Raw genomic sequence first — 27,433 nt, forward strand, 5'->3', positions numbered from 1 at the left:
TCAAGGACATGCTTCCAGATATCCCTTTGCAGTTCAGGGACTTGTAACATAGAGGTATAGAGGCAATCCCTAAGGCAGGATAAGACCTATGTTGTCAGTAAGCCATACTTGGTTTTTCAGGCAGCACTCATCATCATAGTCCCACAAAATACAAATTCATAAAGGAAAAATACAGTCTCCAAACCTCAAAAGTCAACAGTGGGAAGATGGGGGGATAGGTACCCTTACTGGTTTTATTTCAAGTAGCTTCTTAGGGGACTACATCTCTAAGTAGCAGGGTGTCTTTAGCCAGAAGGTTGGTTCAAAAGCTTCTGAATATTCACAGGCAAAGCTATTTGGGGATATTTCAAGACTCAAGCCCCCCTGCAGCAGTCATTCCCTGGGATGAGCAGGAAGGGTCCAACACTACCCCAGCACCCAGCACAGGTGCAGAATGAGCCTGGGGCAGACATCCCAACCAGCAGAGTTAAAAACTTTTTCAGCCAAGAAAAAAGGAGCAAGATTATGTTATTATTTTCCAGCTAGGAATATTTGGAAAGGGGCAGACACACACTGATCTTAAGTAGAGGAGCATGCAGATCCCTTAGGAAGAAGAAAAGGGCAGAGGTCTTCTGCATTCCTCTTAGTTGAGCAGAACAGCAATGTCCTTTTTTTCTTGCTCACAACTGCCTCCTCTGCTCTCCAGAGAAGGAAAACATCTTCCTCTACACTCTAATTATGAACTGGGGAAGGGAGTGGAGGTAATGGTTGATCTTTGTTTCTTCTCTTTGAACATTAAAAATCCAACTATATGCCAGTAGGTATACCTGGCCTAAGCCTACTGCATGAAGAACTTAACAAATGAGAAAATGAAGAACTTTAAACTGTACCATCTCTATTTAATTATCTTTTTAATGCATATTTTGTAACTTGCAGATTTTAAACAGATGTTTTAACAGCCTTTATTAACAGTCTTTTGTCCACATTCAAATTTCCCCCAAAGAACAATGACATTCTAAAGGGCTTCTGGTAGCAGTCCAAGACATACACTTAAAATTAAAATTTCCTCCAAGCTCAATCTGCTTTTCTGGTTTGGGTGCATCTAGTTATTAATTTATTTCCAGATGTTGATCAGCTGAACTTTTGGAGATTGGAACTGAAAGATTCCAGGTAAGGTGAAATTAAGAAGAAAATTAAAACCCATAAGGCTGCAAATACATCACTATCTTCCTCTGTGGTCATGGAGATCCTGACAGTATTTACTAAACAATGGACTTTGCTCTGAGATGATCCTGGTTGACAGATTCCCAACTCTCTCAAAAAAGAGAGAAGTTCCCAGTGTTAGATTAGCCTTTTGTCTGTTCCAGGAAGGCATTTAATACATGCATGCAAGATAAGCAAAAAAAGAACAGGAACCAGGTGGAAGTCTATCACACCGGCTCATTTTAAGAGCTGTAACAAAATGATCATAAAGTTGCTGCTGGTACATATTTTGTTTATAAAAAACAGACCTCCCTAGAATTTATATTTCCCACTGCAGCCCCATTTTGAAAAAGTTAAGTAATTACCTCTTTATATTATTCTGCATCTACAGACAGCCATGTGCAATGCAAACTCAGCAACTTCAGAATTCAGTGACTTTTTTTGTTGTTGTCCCTTATTAAATTATTTCACCTTTCATCCAAGTTTCTCAAAGTGCCTTACAGATATGAAGATCCTATTATTAACCTTCAGTGAGGTCAAAAGCCTCTTTTGCCATTGATTCTAACCAAAGTGTTCTGGACCCTAATTAAGTCTCATGGTGAGGTTGTGTTGCATTTTAAAGCTGAAAGCCTTAGAGGTAGAGTGGTAAACTGGCTTATCCTCAAACACACAAAAATCCTGTGGCAAGGCCACAAATAAAAACAAGCAGTCAGGGTGCCAGCCAGCAGACTTAGGAAAGAGCTCCACTTCTACCACTACTCATAATGGTGTAATTAACACTCTGTATATACAGACTTAATTTTTTTCAACATGGATTATGACCATAAGATCCACTGACTGTCAAATTGGAAATGGGACAGGGGGACTCAAAAATACATACACTGATCAATTCATTTGCAGTGTGTGAGAGAGGTGGAGGGTATTTGCTGAGTATGATAAAGCTGAAGGGATTCTCCCAGACCACTGGAAAAGGAATAAACATCGGATTGGATTGCTCTTCTCTTATTCTTTCTTCTCTTTCTTTTCTTTTTTTCCCCTTTCTTTTCTTCCTTGTTTTCTTCCAACTTATTTAATTTTTAATGTGATGTCTGTGTGCTTACTTATTAACCTGACTTAGTAGAGTGTGATAGAGATATCAGGCCTGAAAAATCTTAGAAAGATGAGAAGTTCCTAAAGTTACATTAATGATATCTTTAATGATGTATCTCTAGAGCCAAACAAGCCAGACAGTGTTATTCTCTTCAATGTTTTTTTTTTTTTGTTCTAACAGGTGCAAAAACTAGAACCAAACCTGACTTAAGCTTATTTTCTTGATCAGTACAATACAGTGAATTAAGTCACAGACTAAATCACAGAAGGTTTGAGAATAAAGAAATTTTCAGATGGCAGAGTTCTTACTTTCAAAGGAACTTTTTTTGCATATATCCTCAGAGTTTCTAGTTCTATTTTACTGTCATTAACAAATGATGAAGGAATCAGGAAACAAAGGAAAAATGGCAAGATTTAATGTGCAATCTTCATGAATAGGCTATCATGCAGGAAAAGCCCGACCCTAATCTCACCCCTAAATCAATAAAACTATGGATTCCCAAGAAAAAACAATCCATTTCCTTTGGAGTAATGTTGCTGCTTTTCATCTGAGACATAGTAATTAACTCAGTATTCACTTTTTGCATAAGGTGATCAACAAATAGAAGGTGCAAATTTAAGCCAAACAGCTCAACTAGCAAGAATTAGCTCCCTAGCAGAGAGTTGACTCATTTAGATCAGGGGACTGCCTCCAAGGATTTGGTTAAAAAAAATTCACCCATAATTAGAAACTGTTTATTAGAAAAGGCTTGAAAACCAGCTATGGCCTTGTCCTATCTTACTCAAAACTCTTCTGATTTTCTTTTACACTGCAAACTGTAAAAACAGATCAAAAGCTCTGAGAAGCTCTGAGTATTGCCTGAGCTAAGGTTTGCTCATAGGAAGTGTACTTAAATCAGTGCCTCTTGCCATTTCAACTTAGGGTTGTTTTCAGGTTTCATCAAAGGCCCTGTCTTCATCTACATCTCCCCTAAAATTGAGTATACAATTTTTTCAAAATACTTTAAAAATGGATTAAGGAGAGACATGGAAAGTTCTGTACAGTTCAAATAATAGCTTCCCTGAACGTGAAAGGTAATTCATGTGAAGACAGGATGCAGAGTGAAAATAAAGTCAGTATTTCCAAAAAAATTTGGTATGCACTTATTCTAAAACATTTTTTCCTTCTCAGCCTAATCAAGTTAATTTCAAGCTATAACAAGCTGAGCAGAATAAAGAACTACTTAAAATATGGTACCATCATTCACAGTAGTCTTTTTGCAGAGTAAATTTGTTAAATTACATAAATTATGTAGTATATCACAGAGTAACTTTGTTCTGTAGACAAAACCTGAAAACTAAACAAGGTGACTGAGTTTAAATATATAAAATAACTTCTGTGCATTCTTGATTTTGAAGGCAGAGGCTTTAAACAGAATTCTAACTTCCCTTCACCCCTCCCAAGAAACCAAAAAAACCCTATAAGTTATCTTCCATGTAGTTTCAGTTTAATAATAAAAGCAAGCTGCTTATAATGAAATAACATCAAGAAATAAGGAATTTTCTTTTCTACATCATCTCCTGGAGCCACATGACTCAATAAAAATCTCTTTTTAGAGATTAGAAGTTTTCTACTTCTCAGGGCTGCAGAAAATACCTTGGATGGAAGGCAAGTTCAGAAGAAGGAATTCTTGTCTCTGTTTTATAAACAGAAAACTCAGATTACAGATATTTTAAATAGTTTTTCTTCAAAATGTAACCCTTAAATATATACAGACAAACCCCCAAATAAACAGAACCTTGTATCTATCCATTTTTCTGATTTCTAATTTCTGAAATTATTTTGATGATTTGTATCATGATCTTCAAAAACTTGTCAGGTGGAACCAGTGCTTAAAAGAAATACTGGTTTTCTGTTCCAGGGCAAAAAATCACCATCATGTATATTTCTTCAGCCTGTAGGTAATACAGCACAATACTGGAGCATAATTTAAGATATGCATCTAGGTTTGGCAGCATTTTATCCCTGTTTTTTGTCATATCCACATTGCTGGGAAGGCGATGGAGAATGCATGGAGTGCATGCCTTGCTGCAGGGGTGTGGAGCTGTGCATCATTTATTACAATGATTACAGTGAATTGGCTACAGTCAGAGATACATGCATTCACAAAGGGATTTTTCCTGGCACATTTTGTCCAGCTCTTACCTGTTTCTTCTGGGTTTGATCCAAAACCAATAAAGCACACTGGAGGTTTTCATTCAATTCAAAGGGCTTTGAATCAGGCCATTTACTCTGTTTGCAACAAGAATCTTCAGAACACAATAGAGACCGCAGGACCTTGCATGTAGGCCTGAGTCAAGCCAGTGCACTTCACGATGGAGGAAAAGGGGTGGATTTGCTTTTTTTGTTGATGTTTTGTTTGTTGGGGTTTTTTTTGTTTAATTTACAAGACTCTTTGTCTGAGATGGGGCCAGTTTTCCTTTCCAGCTCCTCCCTTTTTCTCCCTGGCAAAGGGCGAGTCCAATGTCTGCCAGCCTGAGCAGGAGAACGCCAGCCAAGAGCCCGTGCCTGCAGTCGTCAAGCCCCTTGGAGGCCTCGGTGACAGATAATCCCAACCCATGTCTCCATGTGCCTGTGCTCGGCCCGCGGCTGCCAGCGCTCCTCCCTGGCAGGCCTGGCCCGTCTCCATGGTGACCGTGGGCCCGGCTGGCTGCGCTGGCCTTGCCACCTGCCTGCCCCGGCTCTCCCGGTGTAAGGAATCGCAGCACGGCCCCTCGGCTTGCTGCTCAGAATGGCTCAGTGCAGGGCAGGCAGGCTCACGAAAGAAGTTACACTGTGATGATTGAATGAAAACGTGGCTTTAAGGAGAAAGCAAAAGAAAAGCAGTGCCTGGACTGTGGCTTTCTTTGGTGGAAGAGGAGGGAGATGGCTGTGAGGGCATGCACCCCCTCTGTCCCCATTGTTGCTGGGTACAGCGAGCAGTGGTGGGGCAGAGGGGTGGACTGGGGAGCTGCTTCTGTGCTCAAGGCTAGACCTTGCCCTGGGGACGAACAATAAAAGAACACAACTGCTGGTGTGGTGAGGAACAGGCCACGCACAGCGCAAGGGCGCTCAAGGCTCTTGCTCTCTCACACGTACGCAGCCAGGCAGCAACGTACGCAGCCATTTCTGCGGACTCCTCACCGTGAATTAAGTGCATGGGCTTTTCATTGCCTTTTTTCAGGAAGAAGTGTAAATCAAACTGAATGAGAGGAAATTGCCAGTCACTTACTCTGTTGTTAGCACTAGAGATAAGCATGTTGGCTGGCCCGAAACTGGGAAGTGTTGGGGCACTTGATACAAGGCCCTGCAGCAGGCTGGAGGTGGCACATCTGTGTTGATGTGGTGCTGTTTTTCTACCAAACACACTTGGAACTTGGGTGTAACGCTGGGAAATGGCTCGTGTTCTGTTCCCAGAGTCGTGCTAATCAGCCTGCACAGCCCCATGGCCTCCACTAGCTCTGGCTCCCCAGGCTGCACTCCCCCGCACGGGATGGGCATGCCCTTTGCTGGCAGCCAGAGAAGCCAGGATATGCTACTGAGAGGTGCTGCAAATCACCCACCCAAAGTATTGCCAGGTCTCTCTAGTAACTGGATTTTATCACCTTTTTTGAGTTAGCTGGTAGTGTGGGGATAGAAGAAGCTGTTGCTTTTGCACAGCCTTTAGCAACTCTGAAAGGTTTGCCTTTCCTACAGCCCCTGCTCACAGAGAAGCACAGCCAAGGAGCACTACAAGAAGTACTAGGAGAAGGAGGTACATCTGTAAAAGTCAGAGGAAGCCTCTAAGTGTGGGGAAAGGAAGATCATTTGATCATCTCTTTACAGGAATAAGTGTGGCCCTTAAGTTGAACAGCTAATGAAAGAGGTGGAAGGTGAGCTAGGTAGCTGGAAGGTACAGCTAGGAAAATAAAGTATCAATTGACTGGATTCAGTAGATTTCAGGAATCAGTGTTCTTCCACCTTAAGGCAGCATTTCATAGAATTTCTTTGCACTGACCTTACAGAGTCTTCTGCAGGAACACCTAAAGCATCAGCTGAAAGCCCACTGCTAGGAGTAAAACACGGTAACTGTCTAGTGCCTCATGAGGATAAACAGTAGGAGATACAGAGTAGGCAGACAAAAGAGTCTGACATCTTAACATACAGATCTCCTGTCTTTAAGGGGTACCTCTCTAGACCTGGCGCCTGGCGACGGAAGCACATCGTTGCCGTGATACATCCCGCCTCAAGAAGGTATTGTAATGGCCAATATATAGCCCCATCTGAGCATCCCTCAATATTCAGGTAGGAATGGCCAGTGCCATGAATTGGGTCTCTGCAACATCTTGTAGGCTTTTATTTGGAAATTACTCACTGGAGGAGTGTGAGAAGACAGAGAGCACCTATTCAGTTCAAATTCAGTCAAAGCATTTGGATTTTACTTGGTTTAAATTCTACATGGAGAAGGAAAAAAAAAAGGCAGAAAAAGCAGGGAGATAGCAGAAAAAGAAAAAAAACACTACAAATACATTAATGATACCATCCTAAATCAAGTGCTGATGTGCTGTTGAAGCAACAAATGTGTTTCAAAAACCAATTAGTCAGATTGGAAATATTTTCCCATAAACTACTGAGAAATACTCGGTGCTTCTCTTCAATGACAGTTGCACATCAGCCACAACATTTTAGTCCCTGTCCAGGCAATATAGAAAAGAAACACCAAACTAACAAAACAACCACCCCATTACTCCAATCCAACAAACAAACAAAAAAGTGGGCTGCAGATTAGCTCTCCGTCTACATAGGAGACTATTTTGGGATTTTCCACTATGCCATAACTCTAAACAACTGATCTATTTTTTAACTCAGCATTGCAAAATACACACACAAAAGTCTCAGTAATTTACAGCTACAAACAGGATTTAAGGGAAATCTTTACGCAGTTCAAACTCTCCAATCATTACTGTTTCTTTTAACATTTTGGGTGTTTTTCCTTATGAAAACAAACTCTGAAAAGAGAAAAAACCCAAACAGATTAAATGACTAAGAAGTCAACTCAAGGTAATGTACATATTTTCACTGAAAAGCACCTGCTGCAGGGTATCTTGCTGCAAGGTGGGCATTGATGCATCCTTGCATTCAGAAGTAGCTCCCACCATGGACCCAGCAAGGATCAGCACTGAGGCAGGGAAAAAGTAGGCCTGATGTAGCTTTTCAAATTGATGCTGCTTGTGGAGAGGAACAAACAGCTCGTCTCCAACTGAGGGGCTGACTCTCGTCATTTATTCATGGCCAGCCCCCTGCCTGGATGGAAATAAAAATGTTTCAAAGATGACTGTGTGGGGGAGCTGGAGGACAGCTTGGAGGCACACTGAGGTTAGCACATTAATTTTTTATCTCTGGAGACTGGGTATCCAATTATGCTTAGAGTACACAAACAACTTTGGCTGGTCTATCCAGCAGAGATTTATCCACATAATAAAATCTGTGATGGCACTGGGCACAACAGGCTGATGCCATGAAATAATGTACACAGGTAGTTTTGCAGGGCAGATGCTTAAGCTAGCAGAGGGGCAGGAGGGCACAGGAATGCATCCTCCTTAACTACATGTATTGCACAGTGGATCAACCTGCACTCGGCACAATGAACTTAATTTAGGATTGTCATTGGCCAAAGTGCTTGTGGGCATAAGATCCTATTCAGCTGCTGTTTCTGCAGAGCTGCCTGCAACCAACACTTCACACAGCAAAATGCCACTGAAAACTCTTCGCCTTCAAAGGAGAGGAAGTTTTTCTCCATGTAGACACACTATCCTATTCTCCCAGGAATTAAGAAAGAGCATTTATACTAGTACACTCATTCACAGAGACATTTCAATAGATAGAAGTCTAATGTAATTCCTATATCAGAAGTGCCTCAAAATTTGCGAGCACCAGCTGCCCCCAGAGCTGGCCTGAACCCATAGAGAGAGATGGAATAAAACAGCAGGTGTTTTGTGGCAGGCTTGGATGCACCCTGGGCTCACAAATCTCACAGTCTCAGTGCCAACATGTAGAGGAAAAGCCAGCAGAGTAAAAGTCTGAAAATGGTGTGGGATCATTTATTTTTTCAGTGGCATTGAGGAAATGGGAAGTTGACTTTTTAAAGGGTTTTCTATAATTTCCTTTTCACAGTTCAATAGTCAGGTAAAAAAATCAGAGAGTAGGTCAGAAATAAATGTTTGTATAGGCAGAGGTAAGACTAGACACTGAGGAAGGGCTATTTATTTGTGTCAAAGGGCTAGATAAAGCATAAAAAGCAAGCCACTAAAGCTCAAACAAAACACAGGCTAGGGTGTTGACTGTTGAACTATCTTTCATGTTGCAACAGGTAATCTATATGTGAGAAAGAACAGAAGGAGAGAGAGGTGTAAAGAGATATAAACAGATAAAACTTCTACACAGTCAAGGACAGTGAGATGTGCCAAGGAGGTGAGACATGAGACTTGGGCCAGTCCCAGTTCTTTGATGCACACCTATTCAATGGTTCTGAGTTTTAGGTCGGTTCCTCCTATCTACATCTCTTTTCCAATCTCTGGATAATTTTCTGACCTACTTAAATTGGTCTGTGCATGAAATAGAGGGGACTGAATACGCAGAAAGACGTTAGGCTTTCAGGTCTTGATCTGGACCAGTAAGGACATCAGTAGTTGAATCCTGCAGAAGCCCTGCTCCCTCCTGCATCACCAGGGCTGCTGTTACTGCAGGTTCTGCAAGCAGTGGAAGCTGTAGAGGAGACATGGGTACAAAGGAAGGAAGTTCATGCTGCAGCCACCTACCTGAACTTTACTGACCTAGTGCTCACCTCCCACGGCACAACAAATTCCAAATGGCCAGTTTGATTTGCCTTGCCTTTTCTAAATCAGGCTGCTCATATCTCTGACACGCTGCTCAGCAAATAACCAGATCCTATTGTACACCATATCTTTGGTCCTCCTGCTCAGTGGGTTGTGGATTAGCTGTTTGGATTAACATCCCCCTGCCTTCCCTCCCTCCCACCTACCCCACCCCCCAAGCCCATGCAGAGAGGACTCTTGAAGCTCGAGACCTACGATGCTGCAGACCTGTCAAATCTAATTCATAACACATGCCTAACAGTTCTTAGGGGAGAGGAAGGATCTGATGCTGTGGGTCCCCACCATCCCCCTGTACAAAGGGACCATTTAATGACTGCACATTAGCAATGTGGACAATTAGCATTCACATGGAAGATAAATGGCAGCATAAATTAAATATTGCCAAGTGGAAGAGCAAAGATGCAAGATCTGAGCTCAAGGCTCTAAACAAACAGGCAAAAAAGGAACAAACATCCAGTGTGACAGCTTAGCCATTTGGGACAGTTACCTTCCAGCATCTGGGACTTTCCCCAAGGCTGATCTGCACATTTGCATGGCTGTTGCCCATAGCTCACTGGCTCCTGGCTGGTTATTCATTCCACTCAGGAATCTGGGCATCAGAGAGGTTTACCCCAATGGTTCTAAATTTCTGCCTGCTTGTGGATCTGTGCATCAGCAGCTTCCCTTTGCCACATGCTCTGGGGGAACACAAGCCCAAGCACCAATCATGCTGCTCTTTCCCACAGTGTAGAATGCACCTTTTTTATCATGAGCCAAAGTCAGCTGCTCCTAACTTTACCATAGCTCTTCTAGCTCTTCTTGTTAACTTCTGTCATTTCCTAGGCACCAGACACAAGGACTGAGACCCCTTGGCACCTATGTCAAGCTGAATTCAGGGTATGGGACACTACCTTTCTTTTTTTGGGCAACTATTGCAAGACCATTATCAATATTAATTCAATACAGATTTGCAATATTCCTCTCAGGTATGTAACTATTACTGACTACTGCAGGCACAGGAAAAAACCAACCAACCAACCATCCAACTTAAAAATCCCCAAAATTGATGTAAATGCTAAGTAAACAAAAGCTACTGACTGAACACAGATATTCCCCTGCCTGCCCAAGCAGTCACTCTTAGTGCATTGACAGCTCAAGTTAATCAACAGCTGGAGGAGTCAAAATTACTTTTACTGCAAATCTACAAAACATGTGAATAACTAAAAGGTAGAGCATAAAAGTGACAGAAACATAGAGCTTGCCAAATGGGATCACACTAAACAGTCCTTCAAGCTCAGACAGTGGCTAGTAGCAGATGCTTTGGAGGAAGGAAACCCCCTCCCACACTTCCCTGGGGACAATTATCAATTATACTGCTTAGAAAGAAAACGTTTTCCTACTTCCATATTTCTTGCAGTTCTTAAGGTATTAGAAAGTATTTTCCTGCATATTTTCCCTATAAGCATTTTATTGCTTTAATACTTTGAACTAAACACAGTTCATATGCTGATCCAAAAGAACTTTTTGAAAGTGAAAAAAGCTATCTGCACAAATCCCAAGGTCACAGCAAACATCACACAGTATTACACTCTGTGAAACTGAGAAACAGGGGATTAGACACTTGCAAAAATCAGTAATAGAACACAGTATCATTGACTTCCTGTTCTGTGCCTAAGGACCACAGAAGGGACAGTCAGACAGGGTGATGGACCTTGTGCTCACACTGAGCATATGTGATTCATCTCATAAAAATTTGGACCACTTAGATTTCTTTCAGTGCTGTACCAGTGTGGGAAATTGAGGCACATCCTCCTTTCATGTTCCTGCTCTCCTCCTTGCAGATCAGTACTGATGTGTTGTCATAGCTTTTGTCAAACTATAACTAAGAAGCAGCGTTTGGCAAAGTTGAGGGTAAACCGTTTATGCAGCAGGTGAAGGTATAAGGGAGAAAGGTGCTGTTATTTTCATACTGAAAAACTGAGACATTGACAAATATCTCTTATTTAAAGGCAAAACAAAGGCAGCCCCCTGAAACTACTGGATGTGTATTTCTTTGACATCCTTACTAAGAGCCACTGGGAGGCTGCTTGATGATGGGCAGGTTGGGCATCTCTTCTTTTCCCCCCTCTCCTTGCCACCTCCTCCCCACAGGAGCAGTAATGGAAAAGTGACTTGCTGCAGAGATAATGCTGGCTTTGAAATGAATTTCTGTCTAGCTGAGCCAGCACCCGTGTGAGCTGTGGCTGATTAGCTCCAAGCATCCAGGTCCCAATCACTCACAACTGAGCTAGGCAATAACATCAGCCTCCCCAAGGCAAAGACAGGGTGGAGGTAACACCCCTGAAAAGGATCTCAAAGGCAAAGGGAAAATCCTACTCACGTTTGTGGTTTTCATTTCGGTGGACAGGGGAAGAGCGGGTCTCCTGCTCACGGGCTTCATCACCCTCTTCACTGGCGAGGTGGGTGTGAGCATAGTGGTAGCTCAGCCCAGGCCTGTTCTTGTAACGCTTGCCACAGACTGGATGGAAAGGAGATATGAGGGAGGGGAAGAGAGAATAGAAACATCAGTGTGATCTACAACCACAGAAGCATCCTCCCAAATAATGCTCCCTTTCCCCTGAGAATGGCACCACGCACTCCATGCACCTGCCCAAAACCCTTCCAGCCAGCACTGGTGAAAGGTGACAGAGGGCAGCCCTGCAGCTACAGGTCTCCAAACATGCTTTCTTCCCATCATGCTGCCAGCAGTCCTTCCCACAGGCCTAGGAAAATGCATTCAGTCCCTGCAGATCACAGAGCCCTAATCCTCTCTGCTAAGATTATCAACAAGACTGCACATAAAATTAAATGAAATGCCAGTTCCAGTGGTGGTGCTGAACAATGCACAGCAATGGGAACAAGACTGAGAAGAAGCAATATTATTTTCTTCATTACTGCTCTCTGAAAAAAGGAAACAGCTGGGATTTTTAAAAGGCGTTCTCTAAAAGGTTAATAAATAGATTGATTCACAGATTCCCAGTTAAGACAAGGAGATGGAAATCATCCAGTTTCTTGCTAAAAAACGTGTGATAATGATACTTATTTGCCCAGGTAAACTCCATATTCAACATCCCAATGAACAATACAATATGTGTCAGAGAATCCTGCTTCTGAACTTTCATTTATTTTAGGATTAAGTCAACAGATATTAAGGACAGAATCAAACAACTCGGGGTGATGAAAGGTCTACACTTTCACAGGGAGCTTAGCAAGGGCAGGCAACATCATAAGATTCATTACATATGAATTGATTTTCTATAAAGTTTTAAATTCATGTTATCGTCTCACAAATTTATCATTCTCTGAATGTTCATTTTCTTTTATACAGCTATTTCGTCTACCAAATACAAATATTGCCATTTTAAAAGACTAGAAAACAAAGACAAGAAGCTTAGTGCCCTTCTTGCAAGTTTTTCCTCCCAGAGACATTTCCAGTCACTTTATTAGCTTAATTAACCTCAAGGATTTCACACAGGAATAAATGTCATGTCCAGCAGTCTGTCCAGCACAGAGACCATTCACTCCTAAAAACTTAAGTCAGCCCCAATATGTATTCTGCGACATATATAGATACTTACTTCCCATTCTCCAGACACCTGTGTCTGGGAATGTCAAAGACTCCACAAATATTTTTTTTAAAATTGAAAAAAAAACAAACCCACAACAACCACCCTCATCCCATTTATTCATTTACATATAAATAAAACTTTAAATTTTATTCCTTTCTGCTTCTACTCAGAAAACACCAACTGATGTTTTGCCTTTCGGAACAGATTATAAAAAATTGTAAATAAAAGCTTATTACAATAATATATTTCACTCGTAATCTCTTCTAACTGATTTACAAACTCCCTCAAGGAAAATGCTTTTCTTTATTAGAACCATGTAAAACAAGCTCATGATACGTATGAGTGATCCGGAATATTATATACTTTTTCCCAGTTTTCTTCACTGTGCAAGGTGATGATCACAGAATCATCATAACAAGACAGAAGTTTCTTTGAAGTGCAATATGTCCTGTCCTCAGTCACAGATTTTTTAAGTCTTTGAATGGCCTTGATTTAGAAATGAGACCTCCTGCAGGAGGGAAGAGGGAATATTGAGAGAAATAAAATACTCATATAGATATGCACATCCATTCTTTGAAGCATCTGCCTTCATGTTTCATATGTAAACCTAAAACAATTGCCAGACATTTTGAAGAACTAGACTGTTGTTAGATGCATGCTCTTCACAAAACATCAGTTCAGACTCCCTCTTCTAGTACCATCCTTGTTTGCTTCCAGTGCATTCTGGAGGGGAAAACTACTTCTCCTTCTCTGTGGTCCTGCAGGGCAAAGGACAAGCAGTGGAACAGATGCTGAACAAGAGTCAAAACAACAAGATATCAGCAGTTCTGTATGACTTTCCCATGTTTTGAATAGTGGAAAAGCATAACACTTAAGTAATCATCAACCCAGAGAGCTCACTGCTTAAATTCTTTTAGAATGGTAACCACCTCTAATTACATAAATGTTGCAGCTTTACTTAGAATGGAGAAAGAGATTTACATTTCTAGCAGATTGACCATCTGCTAGATGAGCTGGATCAGCTCATCAAGTGTTGTACTCTATCCCACTTACTTTTATGTGTTTGAAGAAGAATGTTAAAAAAAATAATTCTATTGCTGTGAATTACCAATACTGCTCAAAGACTTCAGACTAATTATTTCCAAAACACTGTCGGGTGATCAATGCACAAAAGGAAACTTGCATTCCCTGCAGCAAGTCCCAAAACAGTGGTGTTTACTCCATTCCTTGCAGGGATTTTAGCTATGGTGTTAAGGATGACATAGGAAATCAGATGGGTCTGCAGACTCATCCTTCTTCAGCAAAAATGTATCAGCGCACCAGGAAAAAGCAAGTATCGATGTAAACTGAGGCAGCAGCAATTCTGCTCCTGAGTCCTTTCCATTGTGAGGACTTACAGGTGGCCTTCAAGGGTGACAGCAGTCTCAGACATGCCTTGTGAGAAATTGATTAGGAGGACTTTATAACCAGAACTGAGGCAAATGAGTTTGGTTTACATTGTCCTAGCACATCCTTTGTAGGACCAAAGATTTGCAGTTCCAGCAGACTTTGTTCTTGGTGTCTAGATTTTTCCATTTTTCAAATTCAATTCTTTGGTGTCATAAAAGAGTCCGAAGTAATGCCATGAATTGAAACTGCAGAGATTTCATGTTTCTCAAACAAATCAGACTTTTGCAGGGGAAAAAGGGTCACAATATTAGGCAAAAGAACCATTGGCTTCAGTGAGACTTTGCTAGAATGAAAGCTAAGTCAGAACTTCATGGTTTCTCCAACAGATTGAATCTTCCTGAATTCACCCAAATCTCTTATTTTCCAGGTAAGAGCACATTTTATTTATCTACTGTATCACTGTGCTAAGAAGTAGTTTCTATAAAAGGCTGATCATTAATAAACACTTAGCTCTTACATAACTCTTCCCACTGCAGACTGGCTTTGCAAACATTAATTAATCTTCCTCCACATTCCTGAGTGGGAAATACTATTCTCATTTCAGTTCTGAAAAAAAGAGAACCGCAGAGGGGCTGAGTTGCCCACACAGTGATCTTTTTTTCATTATCAGGACTGGAATCCATGAGTTCCAGCATCCACACCAGTGCTTACACCACGTCTTTCTCATTCTTAGAGCTGACAAAAGCATAATGAGAACTGGTTCTCCTAGTCTGAAATACACGCTGTTGACTAGTTGTTAACACGATGCAGCTCACACATAGCAAGTGAGAGTGTGCCTTTCATAAACTTTGTCCAGTGGCCTTTCTTTCAGCAGCTTTGACTTTTTATCTTCAATTTTCCTTGCTGGATAGGCTCATCATCCTTGCATGTGGTAGATTTCATCCTGAATCTCAACACTGGGAAGTTGACTTGATCTTTAATTAGGTAGCCAAGCTCAATAAACACAGTGGGAGTTTGTAGCATGTAACCCACTCCAATTCCTCCTGCATTCAAAGGATATATTTTTGCTATGAGCTGATGTGAATGCTGCCTTAGGAACAAGCTGGGGAAGTAAGCAGTAATACAGCAGTGCAGACCAAATGTCACAAATGGGGAAGAGGGATTTTTTTATGAGGCCACCAGACAGTCTCCTATGATAAACCTTACTTTCCCTCAAACTTGAAGACTGATATGAAGATGTTACACAACTGCATTAAGGGGGAGGGGAGGGAACAGTATAATTGCAAGCATTGAGTGTTTCACAAAAGAAAGCTCTGTTCTATGTTCCGGACTGTAGCACCCTGCAATTCTTTGGATAAGCAAATTCTCACTCTGTTTATATTTCTTAAGGAGGAAAATTAATATAAAATACTTCCCCTGTTAAAAAGGAGATTTGAACCTATGACTTAAAAGACTTCCTCATCAAATACCTAATGGCTCTGTTGCTGTCATTTTGAAATAGTTACACATTTGGTCCTTGGCAGCCTGTGAGCTGTGTTCCAGCCAGCTCTCCACATACATTTTGCACAATCTGTCACCAGTATGAGACAGAAGGAAACAATCCATGTTTTCAGTGGAAACAGGAAACTGGAGGAGTACATGCTGGGGTTTTTTTGGGTTTTTTTTTGGTCACTGCATTTTGTCCCCCCTCATTGTCTTTCTTTGCTTTTCTCTGTTGCCTTCTGTTCTTTCTTCTCAGCTGTGCTGTGTCAAATACTAAATCTTGAGTTAACTTCTGGCAGGCAGTCATTCCTCAAAGTTATCTTCCTGTCCTACCATTCACTCCACTCAAAAAAAAAAAAAAAGGCCAAAAAGAAACCCCTGTCCTTGTTTTGCACTGGTTTGGTAATATATTCTCCCCTTTACAATTGCGTACAGACTCTGGCACATCTAGAGATCTCAAACATTAACAATGAATTTTGACCTCCACTGATAGAAAGACTTCACATTCGTCCCTCTTTGATCACTACTGTCACACTATACACCTGTAGTATGAGAGCAGCTATTTAGTAACCCATTCCAAGGGGAATTTTCTGCAGGTAGAATAGGGAGGTAAATAGTCCTTGTTTCAGTGCCCCCAGAGGACAAGCCCCAGAATCTACCTGCTGTGTTAAGATCACAGTAACTTTGGACTCCAGTTCAAACCCCGAAACATGTGCCGCTCAACAATACAGTTGTGCACATTTCAATAAATGGGTTGCTAGCCAGAGCAAAGGAGAAAACAAATATTCTACATGAGCAGAAAATGTTCAACTGCCAGAGTCAACTCTGTTCCCTTCTTACCATGTGCTCTATTCAACATCTGTGTTATTCAGTATTTAATTTTTTTTAATGTCCTTACCTATCTAATCTTGTCTTTCTACCAATAGTGTAGTCAATGGATGCCAAGAATAGCAGCTATAGTGGGAGAGTTGTTTGTTGAGTTCATCTGAACAAGCATCTTATTCTAGATCTTACTGCTTATCTATTCAGGGATTCACCAGAAAGGATAATATACCAGGAGATGATTACTGAATAACCTGTTAGGTCAGCCATCCCTGTGCCTCTCATGGATACATAACAGAGCAGGTTGCTTAAATCCAGCTTCTAAAAGTAATTGTAAGCACATGTAAATCTATCAACCACTCTTCTTCAGAAGTGCTTCTATCCTCAGAACAGCACATTTAACTTTGTTCTGGCCACTACTACTTTAAAAAGGCCCTTTGGAGTTTTTCCACATGAAAGAAACAAGCTTAGTAAAAAAGCTGAAAAAAACACAGCTGAAAGAAGTCCCAGTAACTGTTTACAGACATAGAAGACATTTTTATCCTTTGAGAACAGTACAAGGACTGCTAGTCTTGGGCTTCAGCAGAGAGAATGTAGGTTAATAACTAGAGAAACCTTAAAATTAAGTTATTGAGGAAAGAATTGCTTCTACAAAATACTACAAGATCAGTGTCTCTGGGTACATACAATGTTGCATTAGTCACTGATCCATCAGAGATCCTAGGAAGGTTTCAGTCAATGCTCATTTTGCACAAGGAATGGATCTGAATGTACAGTTCAGTCTCAGAAGGACTACAAAGAAAGGATATGATACAAATATAAGTTGTTATGCTAAAATAGGAGTTTATATGGGAATAAAACTAAAAGGAGACAAGGACATATTGGTAAAAGGAAAAGAAAGAAAGAATTTCCTTTAGAGGTGGGCAAGGGAAATCTTCCATAGACAGAAGAATAGAAAACAAAGGTGGAAGTATGTACATAGTCCCATGTCTCCATGGGCACTTGAGAAGAATGAAAGCATAAAAGTGATAAGGGACAGTAGAAAAGTTAATTACCTGCAGAGATTCAGCAGAGAGTAACTTCTCTGGCTAAAGGAAGTAGACATTTGGAATCATGGAACTCAAGTGCTACAACTGATTGCAACCTTTAAACTAGAATACAAATTTCTAGATAAAACTTCAGAGAAAGTTGTTCTTTTTAAAAAAGTAGTAAGTAATATATAATAAACACTATTAAAATAGTAGAAGGATTTTTAAGAAGACAGCTCAGTAGAAATAATGGTTCCCCAGCTGAATATTTGACAGTGAAATGCCATCAATTCCTATTAAACATGTAGGTATTCATTTGTTCATTCACTCTGTCCCTCCTTTAAAAATCACATGCCCCGTTCATCAGGAACAGTGGTGGTGGTTTACCTTCCACTTGCTTGACCTCAGAGGCTTTGCTTTGCTTTTCAAGCTCTACTTTCCACTCTTCTTTAAGGCATCTCCTGCCTCTCCTTGCCAGGTGTTCAAGCTACATTTGGGACTGCTCTGATACAGCTGCTAAGCCATTCGGCTACGTTACCATTTGCAGTTTATACCCATCTCCCACCAGGCTTGCCTGCCACTGTTGTTATTGAAGCTATCCCAAGAGAGCTCAAGGCACTATCCAGTGCAACTGGTTGAAATTCTGACTACCAAGTTTTCTACTTGGTGATGTGATGAAACAATGCATTTCATGATTATCCTAGCAATTTTATTGATGCTTTGATCAAATATTTTATTCTAACTTCTACTACAGTATATGCTCAATAAAACCAGCTGAGGTATTTCAGAATATTTCATTCCACAAAACAGGCATCCAACCATCTCTTCTTAAAAACAGAGGAGGACAAAATATTTTGAGCTTTGAAAACCTTTACCACATAGAAATTGCATGTTTCCAGTCAGCTTTAATACTGGGACCAAGTTTAATGCTGATGTAGGTCTGAATGCCTCTTACAGAAAAAAGCAGGTCTTTTCAGAGACAACATTGCTATTTTCCAGCACAAGGGGCAGTACCACTGGGCATCACTCTTGCATCATCTTACTGACACACAGCCTAGTTTTTTTCCTAAAACCTTTTTCTAACTGATGAGATCTGTTGATATGTTCTTGTTTCCCATAAATATGAATGTGTAAATATGATAAAAAGGGCAAAGTAGTTTTTGACCACAAATCTTTTTTTTTTTTTTTTTTTTGTGCCCATGCAGTTTTATAAGAAAATTAATTTGGTTTATCTCTGTTTTTGCTTTCTTCTCTCTGGCCATTTTCAAAACTGAAATACCAGGATACTTGCAGAAAAACCAACCTGGAAGCAAATTAAATAAACTACAGAAAAAGCAAACTGTTGGCCCATTAAGCTAATTATTTATATTAATAATGTGATTGAGGAAATAATGCTTTCCCAAACAGGAAATACATACACTGTTTCACCTGCATGTTTCCATATAAAACAAATTTATTTGCCCAAAACATTACATTGAGTTTTATCTATAAAAATATTCCTCAAATAATTTCAAAGAAAAAAAATATTTCCAAGAAATCCACCCAAGCAGGATAATAGGCCAATTTCTCATAATTAGTTGTATGTCATGTTTGTATAGAAATTTAACAAGGGCAGGATATTCTTCAGGATGATGACATTACAACTGGGACAGTTCATTGCTTCTGCTCTAAACTCAGGTAAAAGACTTCTGCTGTCATATAACCCTTTTATCAGCTATCTACAATGGAAAAGGAGAAGTCACTGTGCAAAGTCTGGAGTCCAAAATTCCTTATGACTCACCTGTAACTGTAAGTTCCCTAAAAGTGAAAGGTGGCAGCCAAATGAAATAGGAAAGTTTATATTTCCAACACTAAAGACTAAATTTATGCTCCAAAATGTAAGCCAAGGCAAATTCTGTCAATAAACAATGTATGAGAGTCTTGACTTCAGGCCAGATTTCTGCTGCCTGCTTTATTATCTTCAATGTTTAATCTACTCTGTGCAAATCACTACTATGCATGTTGTGAGCTCTCGGTAAAATCCAAAAACAGTGCGAGATCAGACAATATAGAGTCATTAGATTCAAAATTACTACCACTGACAAGTGTCCTTGGATTTAGAAGGATGTTCCAGAAAAGAGATAAACAAAGATATGCCTATACCAGGCAAAGGAAATCTGTGGATTTCAGCAAGATACATCTTGGGCTCTCACAGAAGTCTTAGAAGACACATTTTAGTTCTTCCAGTGCACTAGGACTGCTGTTTAACCACAGCATAAGTCTTCTGACTCTTCATAACTTTAAGAACTCTTCCTCCTTGACCATGTTTTTATCATGTGTCATGTCCCATTCACATGCAAGTCTTTCAGTTTCTGGGCACGTACTGGTCTCACCATACAAGAATATGATTTCATCACATGGAATAGAGTTCTTATTCACCATGCAAGCTCCTTATTTCCTCACTTTTTAAAAATCAGCAGAAAATGCCCCCAAAGATTGACATAGCAAGAGTTATTATTTTAAGGTTGGTAACATTGCAAGATAGGCAAATAATAGAAAAGGGGGTTCTAGTTGTCCTCAAAACCAGCTGTTTTAGATCACAGAAGTGAAGATCTACTACTCTCCTACTTCTATTAACTTTTTTTAGGTTATTGTCTTACAAGCTAGAAGGCACCTGGTAGCACAAATTACAATTGGATGTACACTCTAGAGTAAGCCTTAAGATGGGATATCTCAAAAATATGTGGGTAAGAAAAGTGCCCTACACAGAAATGAAGCAAAAAAGAATATCAAAAGAAGAAGGAAGGCATCAAGGACTAGACTGTAAAAAAAACCCCAAACCATTGTGTAACAAATCTTGGACTCCTCACTCATACCGGGACTTTGGTACCCTCCTTCAGTGTTGACATTGGGCTCTTGTATAATTTTTCCGTTCAGAAAATGCCTTGCTTCACCTGCAGTCCTACTGCAAGATGCCAAACAGCAGGGCTATATTCAAAGGGAATATGTATCAAAACAAAGCATTTGAGATGTTATTTGTTTCTTTGAAGGGCTCAGCTTTTGATGATGCCACAAGACATCTGGTGAGGGATAAGACCTTCAGAATTTAGCCCAGTGAGATTTTAAAAGGACTGAAGGGAAGAGAATCACCAAATATATCAAGAGACACAACAAGGGTGAAGTACCTTTGTCGGAGATTTTTGAGTTATGCTTTTGTTTGTAACTATCTGAAACAGAGAAAGAAATAGAGGGTGAAACTTACATGGGGGAAAAGAAGACAAAAGGCAGAGAAGCCAGAAAAAGAGAAAGAAAAGATAAGAGATGATTTATTAAAGGGCAAAGGAAAGTGGAGTCTTGCCGAGAAATGAATTTTATTTCCTTCATGCAAAAACACCAAGAGCATCAGCAGCAGGTGACAAACATGCAAGTCAGAGAGCAGCAGAATATTTTGCTGTAATATACGAAGCCCTGAGTGCACTGAGCTGGTAGGACCAGGCTGGAAGCAGAATAAGCTGTCTGGTTGCTACTTACTGTCACAAACATAGGGTTTGTCATGATCATCCTGGGAGGCAGCATCATTCCGTCTCCTGCCACCTCCAGATCCCCGAGCCTGCAAGGACAAGAGGAATGTTAGCATTATTCCATCACCCCTCAGGTCTCCTTGCACCCCACACCCTCCTATAAAGATGTGCAGTATAAACTAAACAAATCCTCAGCTTCCATACAGGCTTCTCAAAGTGGTCTTGACCCTCCGTCTCCTAAGATGTGCTCTATGTTAATGGACCTTGTAAAGCAAGGGACATACTCTCCACAGATAGCTCAAACTGTTCATCCATTGCAGTAGGTCACTCGACATATTCAGTCAAGTATCATCACACATTCATTTCTGAAGATGTTCAAATACCTTGCTGAACTGAATATGAACGAATGAATAGATGAACAGGTGTCAAAGGATATATACAAACATTAAATCAGACAGAAAACAGGCCCCAAATGAAAGAGAGGTCAAATTATTTCCTTCCGTATTTTTAAAGGAGCATTGTTTGTGCTGCTATGTCTTGTTTTCTAGCTGAAAAGCAGTGTTTTGAAATGTCCTTCTGGGACTAAGATACCATAGCTAATTATAAAATGGAGCTTTGGTCAGTTAGTGGAAAAGATTAGATAATGTGGCTACCTGCAATAACAGAAATTACCCAGAAATGTCTCTCTGCAGTTCTGTGTTCCTAAAATGGACTGAACTGGCAGCTACAGAAACTGAAAAACTTTGTTTCTCCACAGCACAGACTGTTCTGTCTTGAGCTCCAGGGGTGAGAGTGGAATTCAGCTTCAAAACTACTTGATCCTGACCCTTCTCAGCTGAGATGCCAACAAGAAAACAGCTCATATCTGTCCAATGCTGGAGATGTGATGTGAAACTGGGAACTGAGCCAAGGCCTTCAATTCTTTCATGTTCACTAATGTACAGTCTGTAAATGATAATAATTTTAGACTTGATCTTTGTTTGAGGAAGTGATCACAGGTGGATGGCTAAATAGTTCTTTATTAATTCTGCTAACTACTCTATTCATGGAAAAAAATGGCAGAATTGCTTCTGCTGCTCGTCTTATTAAGCTGTTCATATTTCTCACTCTAGACAAGGCCACCTGACTCAAATCCTGCAAGCCTTTTCATGTGAAAATAAGAAAAGGACAGAGCTTTGTTAGGTAAAGCTGGAGAATGTGTAGAAATCCTGAGAATATTCGCACCCAGCCATAAAGGGGCCATAGAAACTCCATCCCTCTTCTATGAGCTTGGAACAGAACTAGCACTATTAGAATTGTGTTCTGCTGGATATTTAAAGAGAAGTAATAAGGAACAGTTTTACAGTGGCCTGACAAAGTCTGTCAAAACAGGGATTTATAAAAACTTCACATGTTATTTCCCTGGGATTGCACAGGTCTAACTCTTAACACAGTCCCAAAGGAAAGACATGGATTTGCAGCTATCTGGATGGGGTAAATACTATTATGTATGACAAGGATAACTCTGCCTTCTGCAAAGACCTCTGTGCAGTCCAACACACGTGCAGAGTAAGAGTGAACTGAAAAGCAGTTTCATCCTAGAAATGGCCTCAGCAACAATTGTTTGGTGGAAGCTTCTTTACTGACCGTATCATATAAAATCATCTTACTAGTCTGCACTATTTTCTTTCTGACTGCCAGCTCTTTAAACCCCCTCTGGGCAATGAAATCAATCCCAGGCTAGTTCTTTTCTTCCCTCACTACAGCTAAATGTGCTGCAAGCTGAATTTCAGTCCATGGCAGCTCCTCCACAACCCTCAACTCATCAGGGAGTCTTCACATAGACAAGTGATTGGCCCTTATAAATATTTCTGCTGGTACCTGGATTAGGATCTAATTTCCCCATTTTACCAGCTGCATTGGCTTTTCAGGGCTATGAAAAAGATGTAAAGTCTTATATTTGTCACTAGTCAGTAGCTCTGACTCTATTCACACACTGGAAACGTACCTGTTGAGTAAGAAGGTACTATTTTACATAGGTACATTTCAGAATATGATACTAATTTAAGGTTTGTTGCTCAGAATTTTGCTAGTCTTACAGCCAGCTATTCCCTTTCAAACTGTTCTCAACAGAAATGCAGGAGCACATTATTCATGGCATGACCACGTGTCAGATACACTTTTTCATGCAATGAACACAGAGGGGGAGATATTTCAAGTCAATGACTTTCAACGGGACTTGAGTTCCTAAATATGCTTGGTGCCTTTGAAATTGTCCCACAGGATATCCAGCTGATGAGCAGAGAATCTGTGCAGGTGCATCTGCACATCTCATATCTTCTAGAAAACTATACTGCCCAGCTCCTACCACATTGACCCTGTTCAGCAAAAACACTAAAAATGTCCTCCTGTAGATCTACCTCTTCAGCCTTCAGTGTCCTCCCTGTGTCCCCATGACTTCAGGGCTAGCCTTGAGGGGACAGGAAACCAAGCAGCTGCCCCAGAGGCTCTAAACTGAATGCCCCACGCTTGCTGTCTGTGCTCCAGGCTGTTGAATTCAGTCATCCACAGCTGCCTTTATTCTCCTGACAGGATGCAGCAAAGACTACAAGACTTGATGAGTGAGGCCTGGACCCAGGGCCCAGCAGCCTTGAAGCAGCCAGAGAGAGTAGCCAAAAAGACAGATGGAGAGTCCAGGATTAAAAATAAAATCATGCTGTAGGGAAAGGAAGGGGTATGTGCAATTTGGAAAGTCCAGAGCAGTAATTCTGTTGCATTAATCCAGCATTTATGCTGTTAGTCCTTCTCACTCCTCTAAATCCCCAAAGGTCACACTCCACAGGATCTTGTTTCTTATGCATGTCCTTCCCCTCTTCTGCCCTCTAAAAATACCCTAACCAAGTCCTTCCCAGAAACAAAGAGCAGCCCAGGTTTCATGTCACCTAATTTTAAATCCTTAGCCTCAATTCCCTATACTCAGTCAGGCTAGAAAAGGGCTGCCTTTAGAAAACTGGCAAAGCGCTTGTGACCAGATGCAATTCAGGCTTACCAGTTTTCAACAGCTAGATAACCTGGCCCCGGTTTTGAAATCCTAATTTCTACCACATTTTGCTTTGTATATTGACGCCATCAAATAAAGCTAAAAATTGCTTGAAGTATGTGGCATTATTCAGACTTCTCTTTTTTTGCACAGAAAGAAGCCAGGGCACTAGCAGAGCAGGAGTTAGTTGCAAGAAAAAAGCAAGCAATCCTGATGCTCCTATAGTTAATAGGGGGCAAGTTCTAGGCCAGAAAATAAAACATAAACGTAAACTTCAAAATGAATGGGACTTCTAGAACCCTCCAATTCCTTTCCTTACAGTAACAGAGAAAAAAATTCTGTACCATTTTCCTGAACAGGGAAGAAAAATCTTGCGTGTAACACTAACTTCAGGACTTTGTTTGTACAGGTCTGGGATACATGAATACACCAAATCCTCTTCTCCTGAGCAGTATATCTCTTCTAGCTCTTCACTCCCTTTCACTCACCCTAACCAGCATGTGCAATTTACGTGAGAGCAACTTATTAGAAAAGAGTTGTTAGCCTGGAATATTAGTTGATTGCTACAGTCAAGCTTATGTGCATGTATTGATTCTATCTCCTGGTTTTGGTTACTGGTTCATACAAATTTTCTGAAACTTACATTTTTCTGGAAAATTTTTTTCCAGGTGGGGGTCTTTGGCTAAGAAAGAAAGAAAGAAAGAAACTGGTTCAGGTGATTTTGAGAATAAGGAAGATGAAATATATACTTATCCAATTATTAAAGTGCTTTGATCTTATATTAAAGGACTTAAGCTCCAAAATAAAGAGGAGCAGAAAACTGAAACAACACAACAACCAAAGATGAAACCAAAAGAGAGGGTCTGATGCATAAGTACATTGCAAGTATTCAATGTGGTTTCATGTCTCTTATTCAAAAGCTATTATATTCTGCTCATTTGGCCTAAAATGTGGCCCTTCTTGCTTGACTTCTATAAACACATCAAAAGGTACATCTAGAGCTCCTGTGCCCCTGCAGCATCCACTGGAGCCAAAGAGAGATGAAAATGCTCAAAACTTCTGAAACTTGTGTTCACGTTTATTTAGATGCCTAGCTTACGGGCCCACAATTGAAAATGTTGATTCCAAGTTTAAAATGTTGGCCTCATTACTTAACTGGTACCCTGATGAATTGTGAAGACATCTTAGGTAAGAGAAGGGACACAGAGTCCCCTAAGGATAAAATATTGCCCTTTTCAAGCAAATGGAAGATTTGCCATGGGCTCAAGAGAGCCAGCGTCAGCCACAAAATGCTACCCATGAGAAAGCTGCAAAAATTTTTAACACAGTTCAAGTTACTTTTATTAATACTTTTTTGGCTGTCATGACTGAATTTGCTGCTTTTCTTCAATTAGTAAAGGTTCTTTTAAGGACCATTATAATAGTAGGGTGTTATCATAATTATTACAGTTTACATTACAATTGTAAATACAACACTAAAATAAATTTCCCCCAGATTTTCACTCTCAAAATAGTCCTTTTCTTTCACAGCAATTCACAAAAGTAAATAGAAAAAATATTAAAAATCTATTACATATGACTGAAAATTACCTATAGTGTTATCCCTACCAAATACTCATGGATAAATACTTTGCATACACAATACACATAAGAAATATACACTAGAAAGCAGAGGTTTGCTTCCCTCCTTTCCATTCCAATAGACTCTCCACTTACCCGTCCTCTAGGTCTGTTCTTTCGTTTTGGAATATCTTCTTCCAAGTCTTCTTCCTCGTTCACTTCATCTGCATTTTCATCATTTTCTAAAACCCTCTGTGGTTGAACAATAAAGGAATGGTTAGAAGAAAAAAGGAGGACTCATACAACCAAACTACTGCTCTTTAGCTCAGTGACTGTGGGTTATTACAGTTGATATAAAGCCAAATGAGATCCCAGTACCCCTGCTGCTCTCTACCAAAGCAAAATTTGCTCTCTTTTCCACCCTAAGATCTCCAGGGAATTCCTACTAAAAAACTACTACTGATATCAGTCAACTATGATAAAAAGATTTGTTCCTAAGAACAAATACTGGCAGCACTGAGCACCAATATTCCAAGACAACACAAATATTAGTATGCATAACTGCAGGCCCTGTCTGGGAATTTGTTTGCCTGGGTTTTTTATTTTCATTTGTTGCAATTTAAATTGTTTTGTTTTCTCCTAATGTTGAGAGTGCACTTCAGGAATACAAAACCAGTAGTTTTCTCCTTGATAGCTCACCATCTTCCTCTTCTTTTGCAAAAATAGAGAAAATTCCTCTATGTATTCCAGAATGGAACTAGAAAGCCATGTTTTTTAGGGCTTGCACCACAGGTACAACTCTAATCTGGAAGCAGGAAGTTTGTTGCATGAGAATGTTGAGGAATTACAGGTGTCATTGAGGTTAACAGAACCAACAGCAATAATTTGTTCAACTAATTTTTTATTAGGAACAATACTTCGTCAACTCACATAACTGTGAGATGCCTGGGCCAGGCAATTTCAATCTTTTAACTTGATCTTTTGGAATGTAACCTCTACAGAACCAAATACAGGCTGGCTGTCCTGCATGAAAGCATGCACAAGTCAGACATCACATGGAAAAAGGCCAGACAAATCACAACACTAATGTGGGAAGAAGTCCCATTGAAATTCCCTCAACCCTTGGCATGTCTGCTAGAAACACAGAAATTGGCCCCAGCCACTCCTGCCATTTATGGTGCTGTGCCATTTTGCAAGGGACTAATCTGGAATCACTAACTTATCTTCACCATGCCAACATTCATTTAAATTACAGCCACGATGCAGATTCAAATAGTGACATTAAACTGATAGGAATGTTCTTCAGTCTTACTGTATTTGTCCATTCTCTCTAATTTCTACTTAAAAACTATTTGAGAGCCAGCAGAAGGGGAACAGGAGCAAGTCAGTTTCTTTCTCTCCTTTCCACATACTTCAAGCACCAAATTCTGAATTTGTGGGAAAGAATACAACAGAAATTTCACATTTCAAAATGTCTGTATTTAGAAGACCAGTTACAAAAGTTTACTCTTAACTTTATCAGCTAAATTTCTAAGACTAATACTGGTCAGTGTATTACAAACAAGTTGTAGCACATGACAAGGATCAAGTCTTCATCTAATTTTTGCTTCTTCTATTTTTGAATATCAGAAGGCTATTAATGAGCTCCGACCATCATGAAATACAATTTCACATAATACTGGAGGTACTAAATACTAGAGGGTGTAAAAGTTAAACAGGTTCCAGTTCTGCTTACATAAAATGTTTCTTCAAAATTCATACAATTGCATACATTAGTTGAATTCATCTTGGGACTGAAGTGCTTGAAAAATTTTGTACATTAGGAGACTGTAAGAATGTATGTAAGAAAATAAGCAAACTTAATGATACGAGTTTGTATTT

At 40.2% G+C, this 27,433-nt stretch overlaps 1 protein-coding gene across 17 annotated transcripts in view; it reads right to left on the reverse strand.

Moving 5' to 3' along the window:
- Positions 1 to 27,433, reverse strand: part of DPF3 (double PHD fingers 3) — a 185,762-nt gene that overhangs the window by 34,743 nt on the left and 123,586 nt on the right. For 9 of the 17 annotated variants that reach the window (XR_011000045.1, XM_068193357.1, XM_068193358.1 and 6 more), the window contains 5 exons: positions 25,709 to 25,804; positions 24,636 to 24,674; positions 20,984 to 21,062; positions 20,638 to 20,679; positions 11,525 to 11,662 (listed from right to left, as the gene is read on the reverse strand). Coding sequence is in view for 14 of the 17 variants with exons in the window: in XM_068193357.1 (XP_068049458.1) it covers positions 11,525 to 11,662; positions 20,638 to 20,679; positions 20,984 to 21,062; positions 24,636 to 24,674; positions 25,709 to 25,804 (394 nt within the window). In the remaining 3 variants the exon portion in view is untranslated. The remainder of the gene's footprint in view (positions 1 to 11,524; positions 11,663 to 20,637; positions 20,680 to 20,983; positions 21,063 to 24,635; positions 24,675 to 25,708; positions 25,805 to 27,433) is intronic. The other 8 variants (XR_011000046.1, XM_068193360.1, XM_068193362.1 and 5 more) reach the window with 3 other exon arrangements.

Source organism: Anomalospiza imberbis, chromosome 6 (assembly GCF_031753505.1).
Source record: "Anomalospiza imberbis isolate Cuckoo-Finch-1a 21T00152 chromosome 6, ASM3175350v1, whole genome shotgun sequence".
NCBI classification, from domain to species: Eukaryota; Metazoa; Chordata; class Aves; order Passeriformes; family Viduidae; genus Anomalospiza; species Anomalospiza imberbis.